Source organism: Crotalus tigris, unplaced genomic scaffold (genome assembly GCF_016545835.1).
Source record: "Crotalus tigris isolate CLP2741 ecotype Arizona unplaced genomic scaffold, ASM1654583v1 scf7180000023830.6690815, whole genome shotgun sequence".
Lineage (NCBI taxonomy): Eukaryota > Metazoa > Chordata > Lepidosauria > Squamata > Viperidae > Crotalus > Crotalus tigris.
Genome location: NW_024100214.1, coordinates 1,210,305 through 1,227,021, shown reverse-complemented (window position 1 = coordinate 1,227,021; position 16,717 = coordinate 1,210,305). Strand labels below are relative to the sequence as shown.

The 16,717-nt window shown below is 43.9% G+C and overlaps 1 protein-coding gene across 1 annotated transcript in view; it reads left to right on the top strand.

Annotated features, from left to right (window-relative positions):
• Nucleotides 1-2,586: 2,586 nt before the first annotated feature.
• Nucleotides 2,587-16,717, top strand: part of MBD2 (methyl-CpG binding domain protein 2) — a 51,128-nt gene continuing 36,997 nt past the window's right edge. Inside the window, exon 1 of the mRNA XM_039322016.1 lies at nt 2,587-3,396. Within this exon, the coding sequence (XP_039177950.1) occupies nt 3,281-3,396 (116 nt within the window). The 5' untranslated portion in view covers nt 2,587-3,280. The remainder of the gene's footprint in view (nt 3,397-16,717) is intronic.

Below are 16,717 nucleotides of genomic sequence, written 5' to 3'. Positions count from 1 at the left end.
CCCGCCTGGAAGGAGGAGGAGCTAGGAGCACGCCGTCCAATCATCCTTCCGTTCTTTTCGCGCCCGCCAATGAGAATGCGGGGCTGGTCATGAGTCGATCGGCCGGCTTTGCTCTTAGACCCTTGAACTTCTTGCTTTAGCCGGCAACTGGAGTTTCGCTCTGGGCGCGTTTACCTTCATCCAGCAATTAGCCAGGATCGGTTTCGCTCAGTGGTTGTGGGAACTCATCCCTTAGGATTAGCTGAGGGTTCAGAGTGTCCTAAGAACAAGTCAAGTGCTTCCTTGCAAGGCTTGAGCGCCAAATGAAAGTCTTTAGACACTTCCGTTGCCCCGCTGGTTAAGCTCGCTTTTCTAAGAAAGTGAAAGGGATTAAGCCATCTCTTAACGAGAGATAACCATGTCTGAAAAGGGGCATCCGAGAGGGGCAGGGTCCCTAGTGGCTCGTTGATGTGCTACAGTGTTAGAATATACTGTGGTGAATAAAGCTTACTAATTTCCCCGAAAGAGGGAGAATCCCACTTCCTTTATGATATTAGGAAATATCCGTTTCACAACGAAACAGAAAGTTGAACTGTAGTTGGAGAAGTTAGTAACAAACTTTCTTTTCGGGAATAGAAACAAAAAGAACAAAATTGTACCCTTTTGATTAGAAAAGAACATAGATTTTTTTTTTTTACAAACGAATCTGAATCAGAATTTCAGGATTTGGGTTCACACTGCACACCAACCCAAAACGTAGTGTGTGGTGGGTATCCAACCAATGTGGTTTGTTCATGTTAAATCCTGGGTTAGTTTATTATAGGGACCTCGCCAATTTCATTGAAGGATGTTTTGAGTTTGGAGAATATGATGAACCAGAAGTTAACTTTATGCTTTGGATCTGAACAATACACTAGGGCTAAAACATGGTTAATATATATATGACTATGACTAACTATGGTGTTCACACAACCAGTTTAATCTGGTTATTGAATTAACTAACCCATTTTCTGAGTTGTCTATGGAAATTCTCAATCATCCAGGTCATGGTTGTCCAAAGGTGCTTTTTCCAAAACACAACTGGACTTTCCTGATTTTTTTCTTTGAAAACGTATCAATAGTTCTTGAATGAGAAGTGAAAGGTTTTCAAAGGAAAAAACAAGAAAACGCAGTTCCCTTATGGAAAAAAGTACGTTTGGAACATTTTTTGGGTTGTACAATACGGAACACGAAGTTACCAAGGAACTGGATTCATACCACAACTTCATAAAGCTCTTTCCTGACTTAACAGGTGAAATGCAACAGGTAAGTAGGTCTTTACCCCCGGGATTAAGCTACTGTATAATAATAGCAGCCTGTGAAGCCAACTGCGTTTGATTTTCACTGGAGTCAATACACATCAGAGGGCGCCAAGTTAGGGGAAAGTTTGCCGAGCAAGCGCCTTTTTGAAAATCCCACGTAATTTCTCCGATTGCTTCTCTTCTCTTTAAGTGGCTTTCGTCCTTCCAACCTTCTTTAAAGCTCATTTTGAACTACATAGAAGCATTAGATGACATTCAATTGCAAGGAGACGAACTTCTGCAATTTCTACAGGCCTTTATCTGGTTCTTGAAAATCGGGGAGGAGAGTGGATGTGGGGAGAAGGGGTTCCATCATCCTTTCCACAAACCTAAACACCCAGCTCTCTTAAGTTCTCTCTTCCCGCGCCTCCGCGACCAGCAAAAGAGCTCACTACGTCCCCGAATGACCTCCGCATCTCTCACTGCTGAAGGATCCGAGAGCAATTTTCACGCCCAGAGACTTCGCGAAGAGGAAGCTCGTAAAACTTCAAAGTTCTCGCGGGCTTCCCGCGCCTTTGAGATCCTGCGTAGCAGCTCCCGGCTAAAATTCGGCGGGTTCGGCCCACCCACACGGTATTTCGTTTCTACTTTAGAAATCTGGGCTCCTGAAAATTATTGTTCTTGAGGTCGTACCATTGCATCCACTAGAATAGAATAAATAACAAGAGTTTGAAGGGATCTTGGAAGTCTTCTAGTCTAACCCCCTCCTCAGGCAGGAAACCCTACACCATTTCAGACAAATGGCTGTCCAGTCTCTTTTTAAAAACTTCCAGTGTTGGAAGATCCGCAACTTCTGGAGGCAGGTTGTTCCACTGATTAATTAATAGATCCAGTTCAGCATTTTTCTCCCCGACTCTTAGCCTCAGAGGTGTCCCTGAGTAAAAAAACCACTCCGATGATACTCATAAGGTCTGCTTAAAAGTTTCATTTTAGTTTAGATATGTGAAATCTATTGGCCTTAGTGATAATGGAAGAAAGAGCTACTCTGGCTCAAAAGTCCGGACTAAAAGTTACAACTCCATCTTTGTCATCCTCCGCTCATTTCCAAAGATATGGACTCTTAAGCGTTCTGGGATCTAAGGCGAAAAGAACTCTGCACATGGCCCTGCACAACACCTGCTTTTCCGATTGCAAACCTTAAGTCTCAATCCCGGTAAAAAGGAATTCCAGGATTTCCGACCAGCCACTCGAGGGCGCGTAAAGGCGCGACTTACCCCCGCCCTAAGGCGCGCAAGCCGAGCGCGGGCTGTCCTTTGGAGCCCGCGCAAGGAAAGCGTCGACTTGGAAGCAACCGGGCAGGATTGCACCGCGCCGCTCCAGTCTGGAACGGGGCGGGATCGAGGAAAGGGGCGGTCTTAGGGAGCCGGGAATGCCTGCTTGCCTAGCCGGGGCCGAGGCCGGGACCGCTGGGGCGGGCGTGGGCGCGGCGGCTCGCTGGCTGGCTGGCTGGCTGGCGCGCCGTCATCCTTCCCACCCTCCTCCCTCCCTTGGCTGTGCCGTGCGGGCTCTATGACCCCGAGGTTCCGAGCGCCGATGACACGGATTCCGAGGCTCAGTTACGGAAGCAGCAGCAGCAGCAGCAGCCGCTCCCCCCGCTGTCGCCGCCGCCGCCGCTGCCTCCTTCTCCTGCTCCGCCGCCACCTGGCCGAAGGGAAGCCCTGCGCGCGCAGCCCCGACTCTTCCTCCCGGCACTGGCCAAGAGGGCTCGACGGCGGCAGCAGGGGACGCGAAGAAGGAAGCGGCCGGAGTGGGTATTGCTACCGCCGCCGTCGCCACTGCCGCTCCGACGCGCCCGGGCCAGAGAGTCCCAGTGCCGCTCTTCGCGCCTGCCCGGCAGGGCGCCCCACCGACCTCTCGCCTCCGCCCCTGCCGAAGGGGTCGGTTTGCTGGCCAGCAGGCCTCGGCCAGGGAGCGCCCCACTTTCCCCGGCTCCGGCTGAGGGTCACCGCCGAGGACCCCGGATGGAGAAGCGGGGCAAGAGAGTGGACTGTCCGGCGTTACCTCCCGGCTGGAAGAAGGAGGAGGTCATCCGCAAATCGGGGCTGAGCGCCGGCAAAAGCGATGTCTACTACTTCAGGTGAGCCGGCCGGAGGGGAAAAGGCCGAGGGTCCTGAGGGCGAAGAAGGGACCCGGAGGTCGGGAAAAGCCGGAGCCCGCCTCCCCCGAGACCTGGCCTCCAGCCTGCGTAGGAAACTGCGAGCTGCCGGGGTTGAGTCAGGGCGTAACCCTGGCGGCGGTTTCGTAATGCTCCGGTTCTCGCTTGCGAGCCGAGAGGCGGCTGTGCCTCTGAGCATGTCTAGAGAGGGGGCCCGCTCCCGGAGAGGTACAACTTTTGGAGGCGGTGCTTTTGAACGTGTGAAGAAGCGGTTCATCTCAGTTCTGGGCAACTTCGCATTTCAGACACGTGGGGGGGGGCGTTTAGATCGGGAAGGAAAGTTTAGAGTCGTAACTTTCGGGAAAGCAGACAATTTGAAATTCCTAATTTTAGAACTTAACTGTTACCACTGGGAGGGGGCGCCTAGCGCCTAAGATTTGTGCAAAGGGTAGAAAGTAGGTCTGTTTCTCCTTTCCATCCTCTTGGACTGATTTCACATTTCCTCCCCTCGGGTACCACTTCTTTCCCTTCTTTTACTTCACCCCCCCCATCCCATTCTTCCTTGAAGTTTCATCTTCCTGCCTTGTGAAAATAGACCCTTTTCTACCTCCGAGCCTTTGGCTGCAATGGCCATCTGACAGATTTAGCCGGGCTCTGCATCATATCAGACCACAGGTGGCCTCTTCAGATACTCCAGCTTTTCTTTCCAAACTCTGAATGGCAAAGAAGCTTTCCTCCCTCCCCTCCCCTGGAGAACATTTCTGGGCTACTGTTCTGCTTGCCAACTGTAGGAACCTGGCTTTTAAAAGCTGGTACGTGGAGGGGCAGGCGGGCAAGAATGAAGCCTCCTTCCTCAGCCTGGTGCCCTTCAGGTGTGTTAGACTGGACTTTCCAACTCACTTGGCTGGTTGGGTGAACTGCACATTTTGAACATTTTAATCCATCAAGGGAAACAGCAGTGAAGCAGAAGCTGCTTTCAATTTCATTTCTTTCAGTTTGGTTCATGTGTTTGTACCATAGCTCCTGAGTTAATGGCTACTCAGAAACAAATAAAAAAGGGCTCTGTTTATTTGGATGGATCCATTTATAGCTCTGAGAGCCTGCTGTGGAAGACAGCGACCTTTTCCTACGAAAAACTGAGCTGTTTGTGCCTGATAAGGTGAACTTGGCAAAGTTTGTGGAGTGAAGTCCAGGCCATGTGGCTCTTCTAGGTTGAGTTAGGAAAGAGACCTCGGGGGAGACGCCCGTCTTGCTCGTGGCCTCTTGTCCATTCCCTCAGCCTCTTTCCCAATAATGTGCTTGAAGAAATTCAGGGTGCTAGATCTCTGTGTTGGGGTTAATGGGAGGTTTTACTGGAACGACAAGTGCTTGGTGACCTGTATGAAAACTCTGCACTCACTCACCCTGTCTAACCAAGACAGTTAAAACCTAACAGCTTGCCACACTTGGTTGATTTCTCTGTGGTTGGCAGGGGTTGGTGGCTTAGCAAGCTGTGCAAACTCAGCCTGTTTGGTTAGTTTACGATTCAATGGATTATTATAAATGAGGAAAGTGTCCTGCTGGAATCCAGTTTGATAGTAAAAGGCAGCCCTGCTTATGCAGCCCAAGGCAGTAACATCAGCCTTGGTGAGCCACTCTTGAGGGTTTGAACTGACACTCCCCAATTTTGGGTGGTACATTAAAAAAAAAAATCTTCTGGATAAAGCAACCTGGCATTCTTGTTTCTGCTTGAAGTGAATCCTGTGTAATATTCCCATGATTCCATTCTTCGCTCTTGTGGGCTGGAATCCAAGGTTGGGTGTTCCTTCATTTTTATTATCTGCTGGAGAGCACGGCACAAGAACACCTTGACATCTGATCTTCACTGGGCCTTCTACTTTGATTTTCAGCTTGATCTTTTCTCCATCACTTTCTAACTAAAAAAAAGCTCCATCCTCACCTGTTACTGTGGCTGAGAGTAGTGGCATTTCTGTGTGTTCTATCTTTACTAATAGTTTACAAAGTGTGGGTTAACACTTTAACGAGGTGGTTACAAATCCTTTACCCAGCATTTACCTAACTTGGCAACTTGAAAAGGTGTGGCCTTCAACTCCCAGAATTCCCCAGCCAGACTTTGCCATTGAGAAGCAAATTCTTGAAAATCTCACATCATTTTCCAAAAGAGTCTACCAGCATATTTTCTGATGAACAGGTTTTATTAAAAGGTCTAAGGTTTTAGGAGCTTCAGCCTTTTACTAAAATGTGTTAGGTGCTATCAGACTCTTCCTGAATTTTTTGCTATCACAGATTGACATAGATCTCCCTCAATAGTCCAGATTATTTCAATCACTCACTCACTTACTCACTGAATCAATCAAATAAATAAATAGGAACTGGGTGCTCAGTTGAGTACAAAAACCCAGGTTTTTTGGGAGGGGCGGATACCTACTTAAACCTTATTTTACCCCTATCTTCCAAAACCCATCTTTTCTTTTCTTTTTTCTTTATCGTAGGAGACATTTCCTGCAGGTAATATTTACTGAAGGAATAGCTGGAAAAGAAATAGCTAAATAGCTTTCCTTCTCTACTCGCAACTTTACTGCTCCTTGTTTTTTTTTCTCTTTATATGCAACTGCGTGTATTTGGGTGTGAGTGTGTATTTAAAATGGAACACAGAAAAAAAAAAGTGCCTTATCTGAGGTCACACAGTGAATTAGTGGCAGAGATGTGATATAGGTTAATTCAGGTTGTTGGCTTTCTTGTGATATTCTCTGATTGATTAGGTAAAAAGAGAACCCTGTATGAATTTGGTTCAAATGTTGCATTTCTGGAATGTTTGAAGCAGAAAAAAAACCTCTTTATATTAATTGCTGTTCTAGTCAGTTCTATAGGTTGGGGGAATGTTCTTGTCAAACTGTGTGCACTAATCTGAGATACACTATTTAGTGTCATTCTTAGTATACCAAGCTTTTATTGGATTTTTGCACCTGTGTCCTTTGTAAACATGGGAGAAAAACAAAGAAACCATGAACTCTGTTGAGGATAGACTTATAAAACTGTAACTGCTTTTTTTTTTTGAAGGAAGGCAGGAAGGCAGGTGATGGTCCTCTTTATCTGTCATGTTGCCTGCACACTTTTGAGGTTGTAGCAGCTGCCTTTCCTGTGGCTAGCAGGCCAGGCACCCTGCAGCAGCTTCTGCACCTGGAGAGCCAGACCTTCAGCACAACTGTATAGATGCTAACTTGTTCCGGCAAAATATTCTATCCTTCTCTTTTGAGAAACCAGCATTGTTTGCTTATTAACTGGAGGGGAGCATCTTGTAGTACCGAAGGGAACACATGGATTTGTAACTTCTGTTTCTCATCATCTCGAGTTTCCCCAGCATGGCACTGAATTTAAGTTTCTGTTTTAAAGTGGGGAAACAGAAACTGCAGGCCTTAAAAGTAGCTCCGAACGGTTTAAAACAGGCGTGTCTAACCCGCTGTCCGCAGGCTGCATGCAACCATTAATGTGCCCTCCCAAGATCATTAACTTTTAACATTATGTATTTTATATACATGAATTATATATTTTACATGTGGCCCAAAACAGCTTCTCTTCACTCAATGCAGCCTAGGCAAGCCAAAAAGGATGGACAGCCATGGTTTAATAGGAAAGTGGCATATTATGCACAGGTTTTCTGGCCTATTTACATGTGTATGACTTAGAGCATCATCCATGCACATCACCTTGGATGTTTAGAAACCATTGCATGCTGCAGACAAACACCCAACAATTGTCTGCCTTTCCTGTTAATAGTTCACTTTGCATCAGTCAACAACTTACATTTATTATCATTTTTTAATCAATCTGCTTATTTCTAAGTTGGATTGGGTTTGTGGCACTTACCTGTCATTCTACTAATGGAATCTTTCCAGGCTTTTAAGATAAACAGAAACATTTTAGGGGCAACCTAGAAAAAAGCACCTCAAAAGCAAGTGAAATAGGATGAAGATTTAACTCATTGCATCCCTAGAATAAAAGTCAGCTTTTAAAAAAAAAATGGGAGAGTCAGACAGGAGATTTATTTAAAAGTTTTGGGTCAAGATACAGATTCAGGACCAAAAAGGCGCTAAGAATTTCTCAGCTTATTAACGATAAGGCCATTCTACAAAAGGCCACATCTTAGACATTTGCAACTGTAAAAAATAAAACTAGCCCTTTATTATTAGTGCACTATATGGGTCTACTAATATAGTTTGACACTGTTTCACATTTTTTTGTGTTGCTAATTTATTCAATAATCCAACTATGCTAAAGCAAGGGTGTTTAAATCCAGTCTTTTGGTTTTCATGCAGAATTCCTTGTACTTAGGACAGAACTGCTTTCTATGCTACTGTGTGAAATATTATAGAACCTACATGTAGGATCCAGCTGTTGTTTGAGTCCTGATCTGTGTTTTAAAAACATTCATTTTTTACCCCTCTGTTTTGATTTTACAGCAGAAATTCTCTCTTTTTTTTAACCCAATGGGCATATTTATTTGGACGTTTGAGAACAAATGGAGTTTAGACTGTGTTTTGCTTCTTCCCATATTCACAGCAATTATAAATACATTCATATTTTATACTCTCTAAGGTTATGTCATGCTTTCCCTCTTTCCCCATATTCTACCCTTTCTGATCATCAAACCCATAAATCAAAGTTCATTTTTTCTTGTTTTCAGTAAAAGTTCAAGGGTTTTCAGTCATTAATGCATGCAGTTATCGTCATTTCCTTAATCAAACAAGACTGTTTTGCCACCACCAAGGCCAAAGTTGAGATCTTCTCCATGTAGTCACTTTGAAAAAAATGACCTCATTGCTTTGCTGTGCAGTGAGTGCAACCCTTGAGATATTTCTACAGATGTATGAAACATTATTTTAAGTAGGCAAGTTTAGACCTCTCTTATTAATTATGAATCACAAAGGATTGTGTTCAGATTTTCCTTCTGCCCCAAACTCTCTAGATAGCCTCTCGGTAGCCTTAGGCAAGGCCACCTCTCTTAGTTTTCTTTTTCCTATCTTCCAACAATGTGGGAGGATTCTGAACCTAGATTGGATCAGTGCCAGGATTCCACTGCTAGCAAGAACTAAAGGCAAAGAAGCCCTTGAGTTGAGCTGGATTCCTGGAGACTTGTATGAACTCAGGGATGGAATTTTCTTGGCAACAGAACAAGTGCTGTATGTCACTGTTTCCTTCTGGGATGGTTTTCAACATTCCTGTTGACTTTCCAACCCTGAGAAAGCTACCAGCCAGATCCAAGTCTGCTTAGTTTCCGAGCACAGACAAAAATCTGTCAGGTGCTGCTGATTGCTGACACAGCAGGAATGGATAAAGAGTTGTTGTAACTGCATCAGTGTAACTGATGAAACTAAATGGGGGTGGGAACTTTTCAATACAGGTAATCCTCAACTTACAACCACAAATGAGCCCAACATTTCTGTTGCTAAGCGACATTAGTTAAGTGAGTTTTGCCTCATTTTACAACTTTTTGTTTTGCCAAGATTGTTATGTCAATCACTGCACTTGTGAAGTTAATACCATGGTTATTAAGTGAATCTGGCTTCCCCACTGACTTAGAACAGGCATGTCAAACTCGCGATGTCACGTAACATCGCGCAACGTCTCGTGACATTTTCCCCATTGCCGGCAATGGGGTGGGACTTTGTTGGAAGGCAGCTGGGAATGCTGCAAATAGGCCTGAATTTTGATCATGTAACCATGGGAATGCTGCAATGGTCGTAAGTAGAAGGACTGGTCGTAAGCTACTTCCTCCAGTTCTGATTCTGTTGTGAAAGTAATTCACCAGAGACATAGTTTCTAACCAAAAAAATACATGTGTTTTCTCTCTGTCGGCCCATTGGTAGAAAGTACAGAAAAGCTGCCATATAGGAAATGGCAGGGGTATCCAACTTTGGTAACTTTAAGTCTTGTGGACTTCAATTCCCAGAATTCTCCAGACCTCATGCTTGGCTGGGGAATTCTAGGAGTTGAAGTCCACAAGTCTTCAAGTTACCAAGGTTGGACACCCCTGTTCTAGGCCAGGGGTAGGCAACCTTGGCTCTTTTATGACTCCTGGACTTCAACTCCCAGAATTTCTGAGCCAACCATGTTGGCTCAGGAATTCTGGGAGTTGAAGTCCACAAGTCATAAAAGAGCCAAGGTTGCCTACCCCTGGCCTAGGCATTTAGCACATCCCATATGTATCCCATTCAGCATCCAGGCACTCAGTGTGAGATCACAATCCTTCCATTTGGCTATCATCAGCCAGAAGACAAGCTTATTTCTTTGACCAATTGCAGGAGGGGTTACCTGCAGCTACTGTTCTAGCCTCAATAAGAGGGCTGGAGAGATGTTTGTAAAACTTATATGCTGAAGATATGGAATATACTTGTGTGGGCCAGGTATCTGTATAATGTCAGCCTGGTCTTTCCCTGCATGTTTCCATTTCTAAAATGTATATTTCAACAAATGTGAAGGCATAAAGCCTGGCTTCTCATAGGATGGGCTGAGATGTTCTTCAGTTTTATTTGTCACCCTTTTCGTTCAGTGAGTGATCTTTTTTTTTTCACTCCCAAAATTGAAGAATGAAAATCGTGTGGATGGGTGTGAGGAGGGCAATGGTATTCTTGCTTTGGGCTAAGTTACAGGTAGTCCTTGACTTACAACCATTCAGTTAGGGGCCATTTGAAGTTACTACAGTTTTCACACATACAACGGTTGCAGCATCCCCGTGGTCACCTGATCAAAATTCAGGAACTAACTGTCATGTATTTATGGCACTGTCCTGGAGTCATGTGATCACTTTTTGTAAACTTGGCTTTCAACAAGCAAAATCAATGGGTGAAACCAGATTCGCTTAATGACTGCAGATTCACTTAACGAGCACATGATTCACTTAACAAATGCACTGATTTACAAAAAAAGGTTGTAAACTGCGGTGCAACTCACTTAACAACTGCCTTGCTTAGCAGTGGAAATTTTGGTTTCAGTTGTCATAAGTCGAGGATTACTATACAAGTTGATTAAAGACTGTGTGTGGGGGCCACCTGTTTATCCCTATGCAAGCATCTCTTCAGATGTTCTCAGCCTCCTTGTTTTCCATTTCTCAGCTAAGTCTCAAGAGGATGCAGATAAATCCCCATTGACCCTTTTTCTGAGTAGAAAAATTGTTCTTCCACCTCAGCAACTTTGGCAGGCAGCATGGGAATTCTGGGAGTTGAAAAAATGTGTCTTAAAGTTGCTGAGGTTGAGAATAATAATAATAATGATGATGATGATAATGATAATGATAATGATGATGATGATGATGATAATAATAATAATAATGTTGGAAGGGACCTTGGAGGTCATCAAGTCCAACCCCCTGCTCAGGCAGGAAACCTTACACCATTTCGGACAAATGGCTGTCCAGTCTCTTCTTAAAAACTTCCAGTGTTGGAGCATTCACCACTTCTGGAGGCAGGTTGTTCCACTGGTTAATTGTTCTAACTGTCAGGAAGTTTCTCCTTAGTTCTAGGTTGCTTCTTTCTTTGATTAGTTTCCACCCATTGCTTCTTGTCCTGCCTTCAGGTGCCTTGGAAAATAGCTTGACTCCCTTTTCTTTGTGGCAGCCCCTGAGATATTGGAACTCTGCTATCATGTCCCCCCTCGTCCTTCTCTTCATTAAACTAGACGTACCCAATTCCAGCAGCCGTTCCTTATATGCTTTAGCCTCCAGTCCCCTAATCATCAGACATATGGGACATGGAAACACAGGAGGGAGAACTGTAGAAAAAATAGGAATATTGAAGAAAAATAAAACTTTGGGAGGAGGAAGCTGAATGATGGACCCAATTTACTTTTGTGAATTGGATGACACTGCCATTTTTTAAGTCAAAGTAACACAACTTACATTTTCATGGGTAGGTAGATAGGTGGGCGATATTGCTTGCATTTCAAGAAAGCTAGTGGTGTGTATTGCACTGACAAATTTGATTAGGGAACAGTCTCTTCTCCTACAATGGGAACACTTTGACGGTGCTAATGGACAGTCCAAACTCAATGATACCATTGATGTTTTTTTTATCCCTGCCCCTCCCAGCTGCAAACAGATCCCTCTTTACAGAGCCATTCAGACCCTCCTGATTTTCACTGGAGCTCTGCCCTAGTTTGTGATCTACCACTATAGAACTGCAAACAGTTGGGAATTTTAGTTTTGGTTCAGCATCTGCATTTTACTTCTCTGATTGTTTTGCACCCCTATTTATAAGCAGCTGCGCCAGCCAAGGCTTCGCTTGCTATTGTTTAGCACCAACGGTTGGCAGCGTGTGTATGCACACACACACAGAGACAGACATGTACACACCCACACACACACTTGCTCTCCTAGAAAAATAAATGTTTGTGTCCATTTTTGCTCTGTCAACCATCAAGTTGTTTAAAACGATGCCTGCACATCCTGGCCTCTGGTCAAGAGATTGCTGGCAGGGAGCTGGGCGTCGGAAGAGATAGAAGACTGTGTCCTTGGCCTCCAAAACCTGTCTAACCCCCCTCTTCCTTATTATCTCCAAGGTTACTTTCGCCTTTAGATGGCGTCATGTCGTCCCCCCCCCCAGTGTCCCCAGTTATATGCAAATGAGCCAGCCTGTCATTGGCCAGTTTCGGGCACTATCTCACCACCCTGGCCTTGTGATGCAGTCCGTTTGGAAAGTTGACTGTCTGCAAAGGCCAACTCTTTGCTGGTGTGTGTGTGTGTGTGTGTGTGTGTCTGATCACAAGGGCATTGAGAATTGAAGCAGGGGAAGTTCCTCCTCTTCATATTGTTGGGATGAGGGTTCTCTGGAGTTCTCACCCACTTCTGAATGAAGCTCAGGGACCAGGCTTTCCTCACTGGGTGTATTTCAGCTTTCAGTTGTGACTGACCAGGGGGGTGATTGAGGTGGCTTTGCGCCTTTTTTTGTTGTTAGTTGCGAAGTCGTGTCCGATCCATCGCAACCCCATGGACAACGTTCCTCCAGGCCTTCCTGTCCTCTACCATCTCCTGGAGTCCATTTAAGCTCACTCCTACTGCTTCAGTGACTCCATCCAGCCATCTCATTCTCTGTCATTCCTTTCTTCTATTGCAGTGGTTCTCAACCTGTGGGTCGGGACCCCATTTGGGGTCGAACGACCATTTCACGGGGGTCGCCAAACAAGGCTGTCCGCCATTTTTTTCCCTTTTCTTTGGCCACGCCCCTGGCACCTGGTGATGTATAAGTGGTTGGGGGTCACCACAACATGGGGAACTGTATTATGGGGTCGCGGCATTAGAAAGGTTGAGAACCACTGTTCTATTGCCCTCAATATTTCCCAACATTAGGCTCTTTTCCAGTGAGTCCTTCCTTCTCATTAGGTGCCTTTATGGGAATACTAATTTGGAGATTGGCTGTGTGTGCATGTTCTTGTTCACTCTCCAAACCATCTCCTGACCAGCCATCAACACCGTAAGAGCAGAGATTAACACCAAGTTTAACAATAGATCAACAGTCGAAAAGTCAACGGTGTCCTAATCGTGGAACTAACAACAAACAAGCTAACTGTATATAACACACCAATCAAGGAACCCCCAAGACCCCTCCCACCAATACTGATAGACCATTGGTATATAAACATAGAGCAAACCCCACTCCCTTCTACAACTGATGACGTTACCTAGCTGGATAATAAAATGTCTGTAAGAAAAAAAGCGAGCTCAGAGAGTATCAAGGATTCCATACTTTCCATCTTTCTCTATCTTTCATTTAATTCCTTATTCTTGAATTCTCCCCCCCCCCAAAAAAGTTGCACACGTTCTGGAAAATTTTAGATGCAACAGGATGCTGAAAAATCCCACACAGCTCTTCACCATCACAAACATTAAAGCCACCCACAGACTGAGCATGGTTTTATATATTTCCTTTCTTCATCAGATCCAGTACCACTTCCTGGCATCATTAAAACAATTCAGACCTTTCCTGCATAAGAAAACATTAAGGGCTACTTACCTGGGCCTATGTATGCCTATTTTTTGATGTTTTTGATGTGAGAAGTCACTCTAAATTTATGGTAGCATCCAGTTGTGTTGTGGCCGATTCAGGGTAAAGGCAATGCTTGAAAACTCAGGCAGCGGGGAGCACCCAGCCAACTTTGGCTCATCAAGGATAGGAGACCACTAGGAATTCCTCCAGCAATAGACTCAGAAGAATCCCAGAAGAAGACAAGGGCAAATCGTATTAGGATTGTGTGCCCCTTCTCCATATACTCCATATACTCATGTTATCATCAAGAATTGAGCTCAGCTTGTGGGTGGCTGTAGTTATGTAATGTTTACAAGAGCCAGTTTGGTCTAGTGGTTAAGACACCAGGTTAGAAACTGGTAGACCCTGAGTTCAAATCCCACCTTAGCCATGAAAACCAACTGGGTGACCTTGCACCAATCATTCTCTCTCAGCCCAACCCACCTCACAGGATTGTTGTTGTTGTGGGGAAAAGGAATATTATGGTAGTTATGTTTGCCGCCTTGAGTTTTCTAAAAAAAAATAATAAAGGTGGGATTTTTTAGCTAAATAAATATATAAATGTTTAAAAATGGGCTGAAATATGGTGGGAAGGGAGAAGCAGACTTGTAAATTATTTCTAATGCTGCTGATAATGGCTTGATTCATACAGTTTACTAATTTATAATTGTGGATGAACAAAGTGTATCAGTTTAAGAACTTTTGATTTCAGCTCGAGGCCATGCAAAAACCCTACTTATAATATAGTTTGTTTGATTTTGACGTGGTGTTTTGTGTAAACCCACCATTCTGCCAGGTAAACCATGATTTAAATTTCAGAATCTGGGTTCTAAAGAATACTTAATTCTAAAGTAAGGTGAGATAGTTTGTGGCTCAGCTGGCTGCTGGGGCCCAGACATTATCCTAACCAGACTTTTATCTTTAAACTATAATCATAGCATTGTTTTTCATTACTCTGGCTTTAGTGTGTTCTGTGAACTCCGTTCCCTGTGGTTTATTCCGTAAAATAGAGTTAAGCATGAAGCATAAACACAAACATAGTTTATACTTATAAGAACATTGTGTAACTGGTTGCAATTATTTTAGTTTCAGAAAAAAGTTGAAATAAATTGATTTGTAAGGGGCTAAAGAAAAAAAACAACATTACAACAATTGTAGGTGCCTGGAATTCAATCCACAAAAATACAGAAAAGGACATGTTTGGGCTTGATGGCCACGTTTTAAATACAGGGGGTGTTGCAGGTTCAGAAGCCTTAGGGATAAGCAATGGAAATGAAGGAGGTCTGTAAATCTTTCAATTAGGAGAGAAACCTTATGTGGGAACAGTTTACAATAAGGGCAGGCTTCCCCAAATTTTTATGGTGCAGTTGTCTTCAGTGAACTTCTTTTTCGGGATAATTTTAATTTAATTACTTAATTTTACCATTAGAAATAGATAATCTTCTCATCTAGATCAGTGGTTCTCAACCTGTGGGTCGGGACCCCATTTGGGGTCGATCGACCATTTCACGGGGGTCGCCAAACAACACAGTCCGCCATTTTGTCCCCCCTTTTCCTTAGCTGTGCTACTCCCTTTTATTCTATTGGCTTTTGAAAGCCAATAGAATACACTCTCTTGAATAGAGTCTCATTCTATTGGCTTTCCAAAGCCAATAGGAATTGTCCAGGCTGTCTCTGCCCTGCTGAGCCCACCAAAAGTCCCACTCTGCAAACGGTGCTGCACCAGTTGAGTAGTCCTGGACTTACGACCGATTGAGTAGTCCTCGACTTACGACCGGTTGGGGGGGTCGCGGCATTAAAAAGGTTGAGAACCACTGATCTAGATGAATATACGTGGTTCGGTTATATATGGAGCCAAAAGGCAATGTAACACAGAAGAAACAGAATCTCCCATCCTTCAGATATAAAATGTTGGTTGATTTTACCCATTCAAATAATTCAGGCAATCAGTGATAAAGTTCTGAATGGTTAAAACATGAGCTTGGAACACTTCCAGGTACTGCTCTTCTGTCTGTGAGGATTCTCAATCATCCAGGTCACGGCTGTCCCAAAGGGGTTTTTTTTTCCACAAGGCAATTGCACTTCCTTGATTTTTTTTCCTTAAAAATGTTTCGCTTCTCATCAAAGAAGCAAACTGAAGAAGGTCCTTGGATGAGAAGTGAAATGTTTTCCAAAAAAAAAAAAAAAAAGAAAAATAAAGTTGCCTTTTGGAAAAAAGCACTTGTGGGGTAACACCATCTGGTTATGTAGAAAAACATAATCAGAATATTGAAAACAACAACCAGATCAGTCAGCATAGCCTTCAGTGGATGTATTACTCTGGAGAAAGGTTAAATCAGTAGGGCTGCAAATGAAGGCACACTTACTTTCTCAAAATGTTGCTTATTTAAATAACTAAGAAACATGGTGGAGTTTTTTGGTTAATAGGTGCACTGGGCAAAATGTTAATGCACAGTTCAGCACATAACTGGTTAATCCTTGGCACTTAGCCACTGGCTCTAAGTCTCCTTAACTTCAGAAAGCAGTATTTCTCAAACTAGGCAACTTGAAGATATATGAACTTCAACTCCCAAACTTCCTCAGTCAGCATGGGAAATTCTGGGAATTGAGGTCCATGCACCTTCAAGTTGCTGAGGATGAGAAACACTGGACTAAAACATGGTGTCAATGCTGCTAGCATCGAATGCTTTTGCACTGACAACAGATGGAAATGTAGCCATCTTTCACCTTTTACTTTTAGAGTTATATGATGCTGGGGTGTGTGTGAATGAGAGTCCAATTAGACATAACAACACTAAGCATGAGAATCAAGGTTATTGAGCCCAGAGCTGATACAGAATTGGTGGGCTGGGGAGCTGGAGAGGAAGCCTGAGCTTTAAGCTAATTGGGGAATGTGATTTATGACTGTTAATTGGAGGCGGAAATTATACTTTGATACTATGTGCCCAGGGGAGGGGAATTCAGTTTTTGGCTTTGATTATGTAGTTCCAATATTATGCTGCTTGAATGAAAGATCCTTTAAGGTAAACAATGCCTCGAAGTTCTTTTGAAGAGTTTAATCTGTCGGAACCATGACACATGGGCATTGTGAAGAAAAATATCAATAGCAATAGTACTTATATACCACTTCACAGTGCTTTAAGCCCTCTCTAAGCAGTTTATAGAGTCAGCCTATTACCCCCAACAATCTGGGTCCTCATTTTACCGACCTCGGAAGGATGGAAGGCTGAGTCAACCTTGAGCTGGTCAGGATCAAACTGCTGGCTTGTATAGATCAGCCATTATAT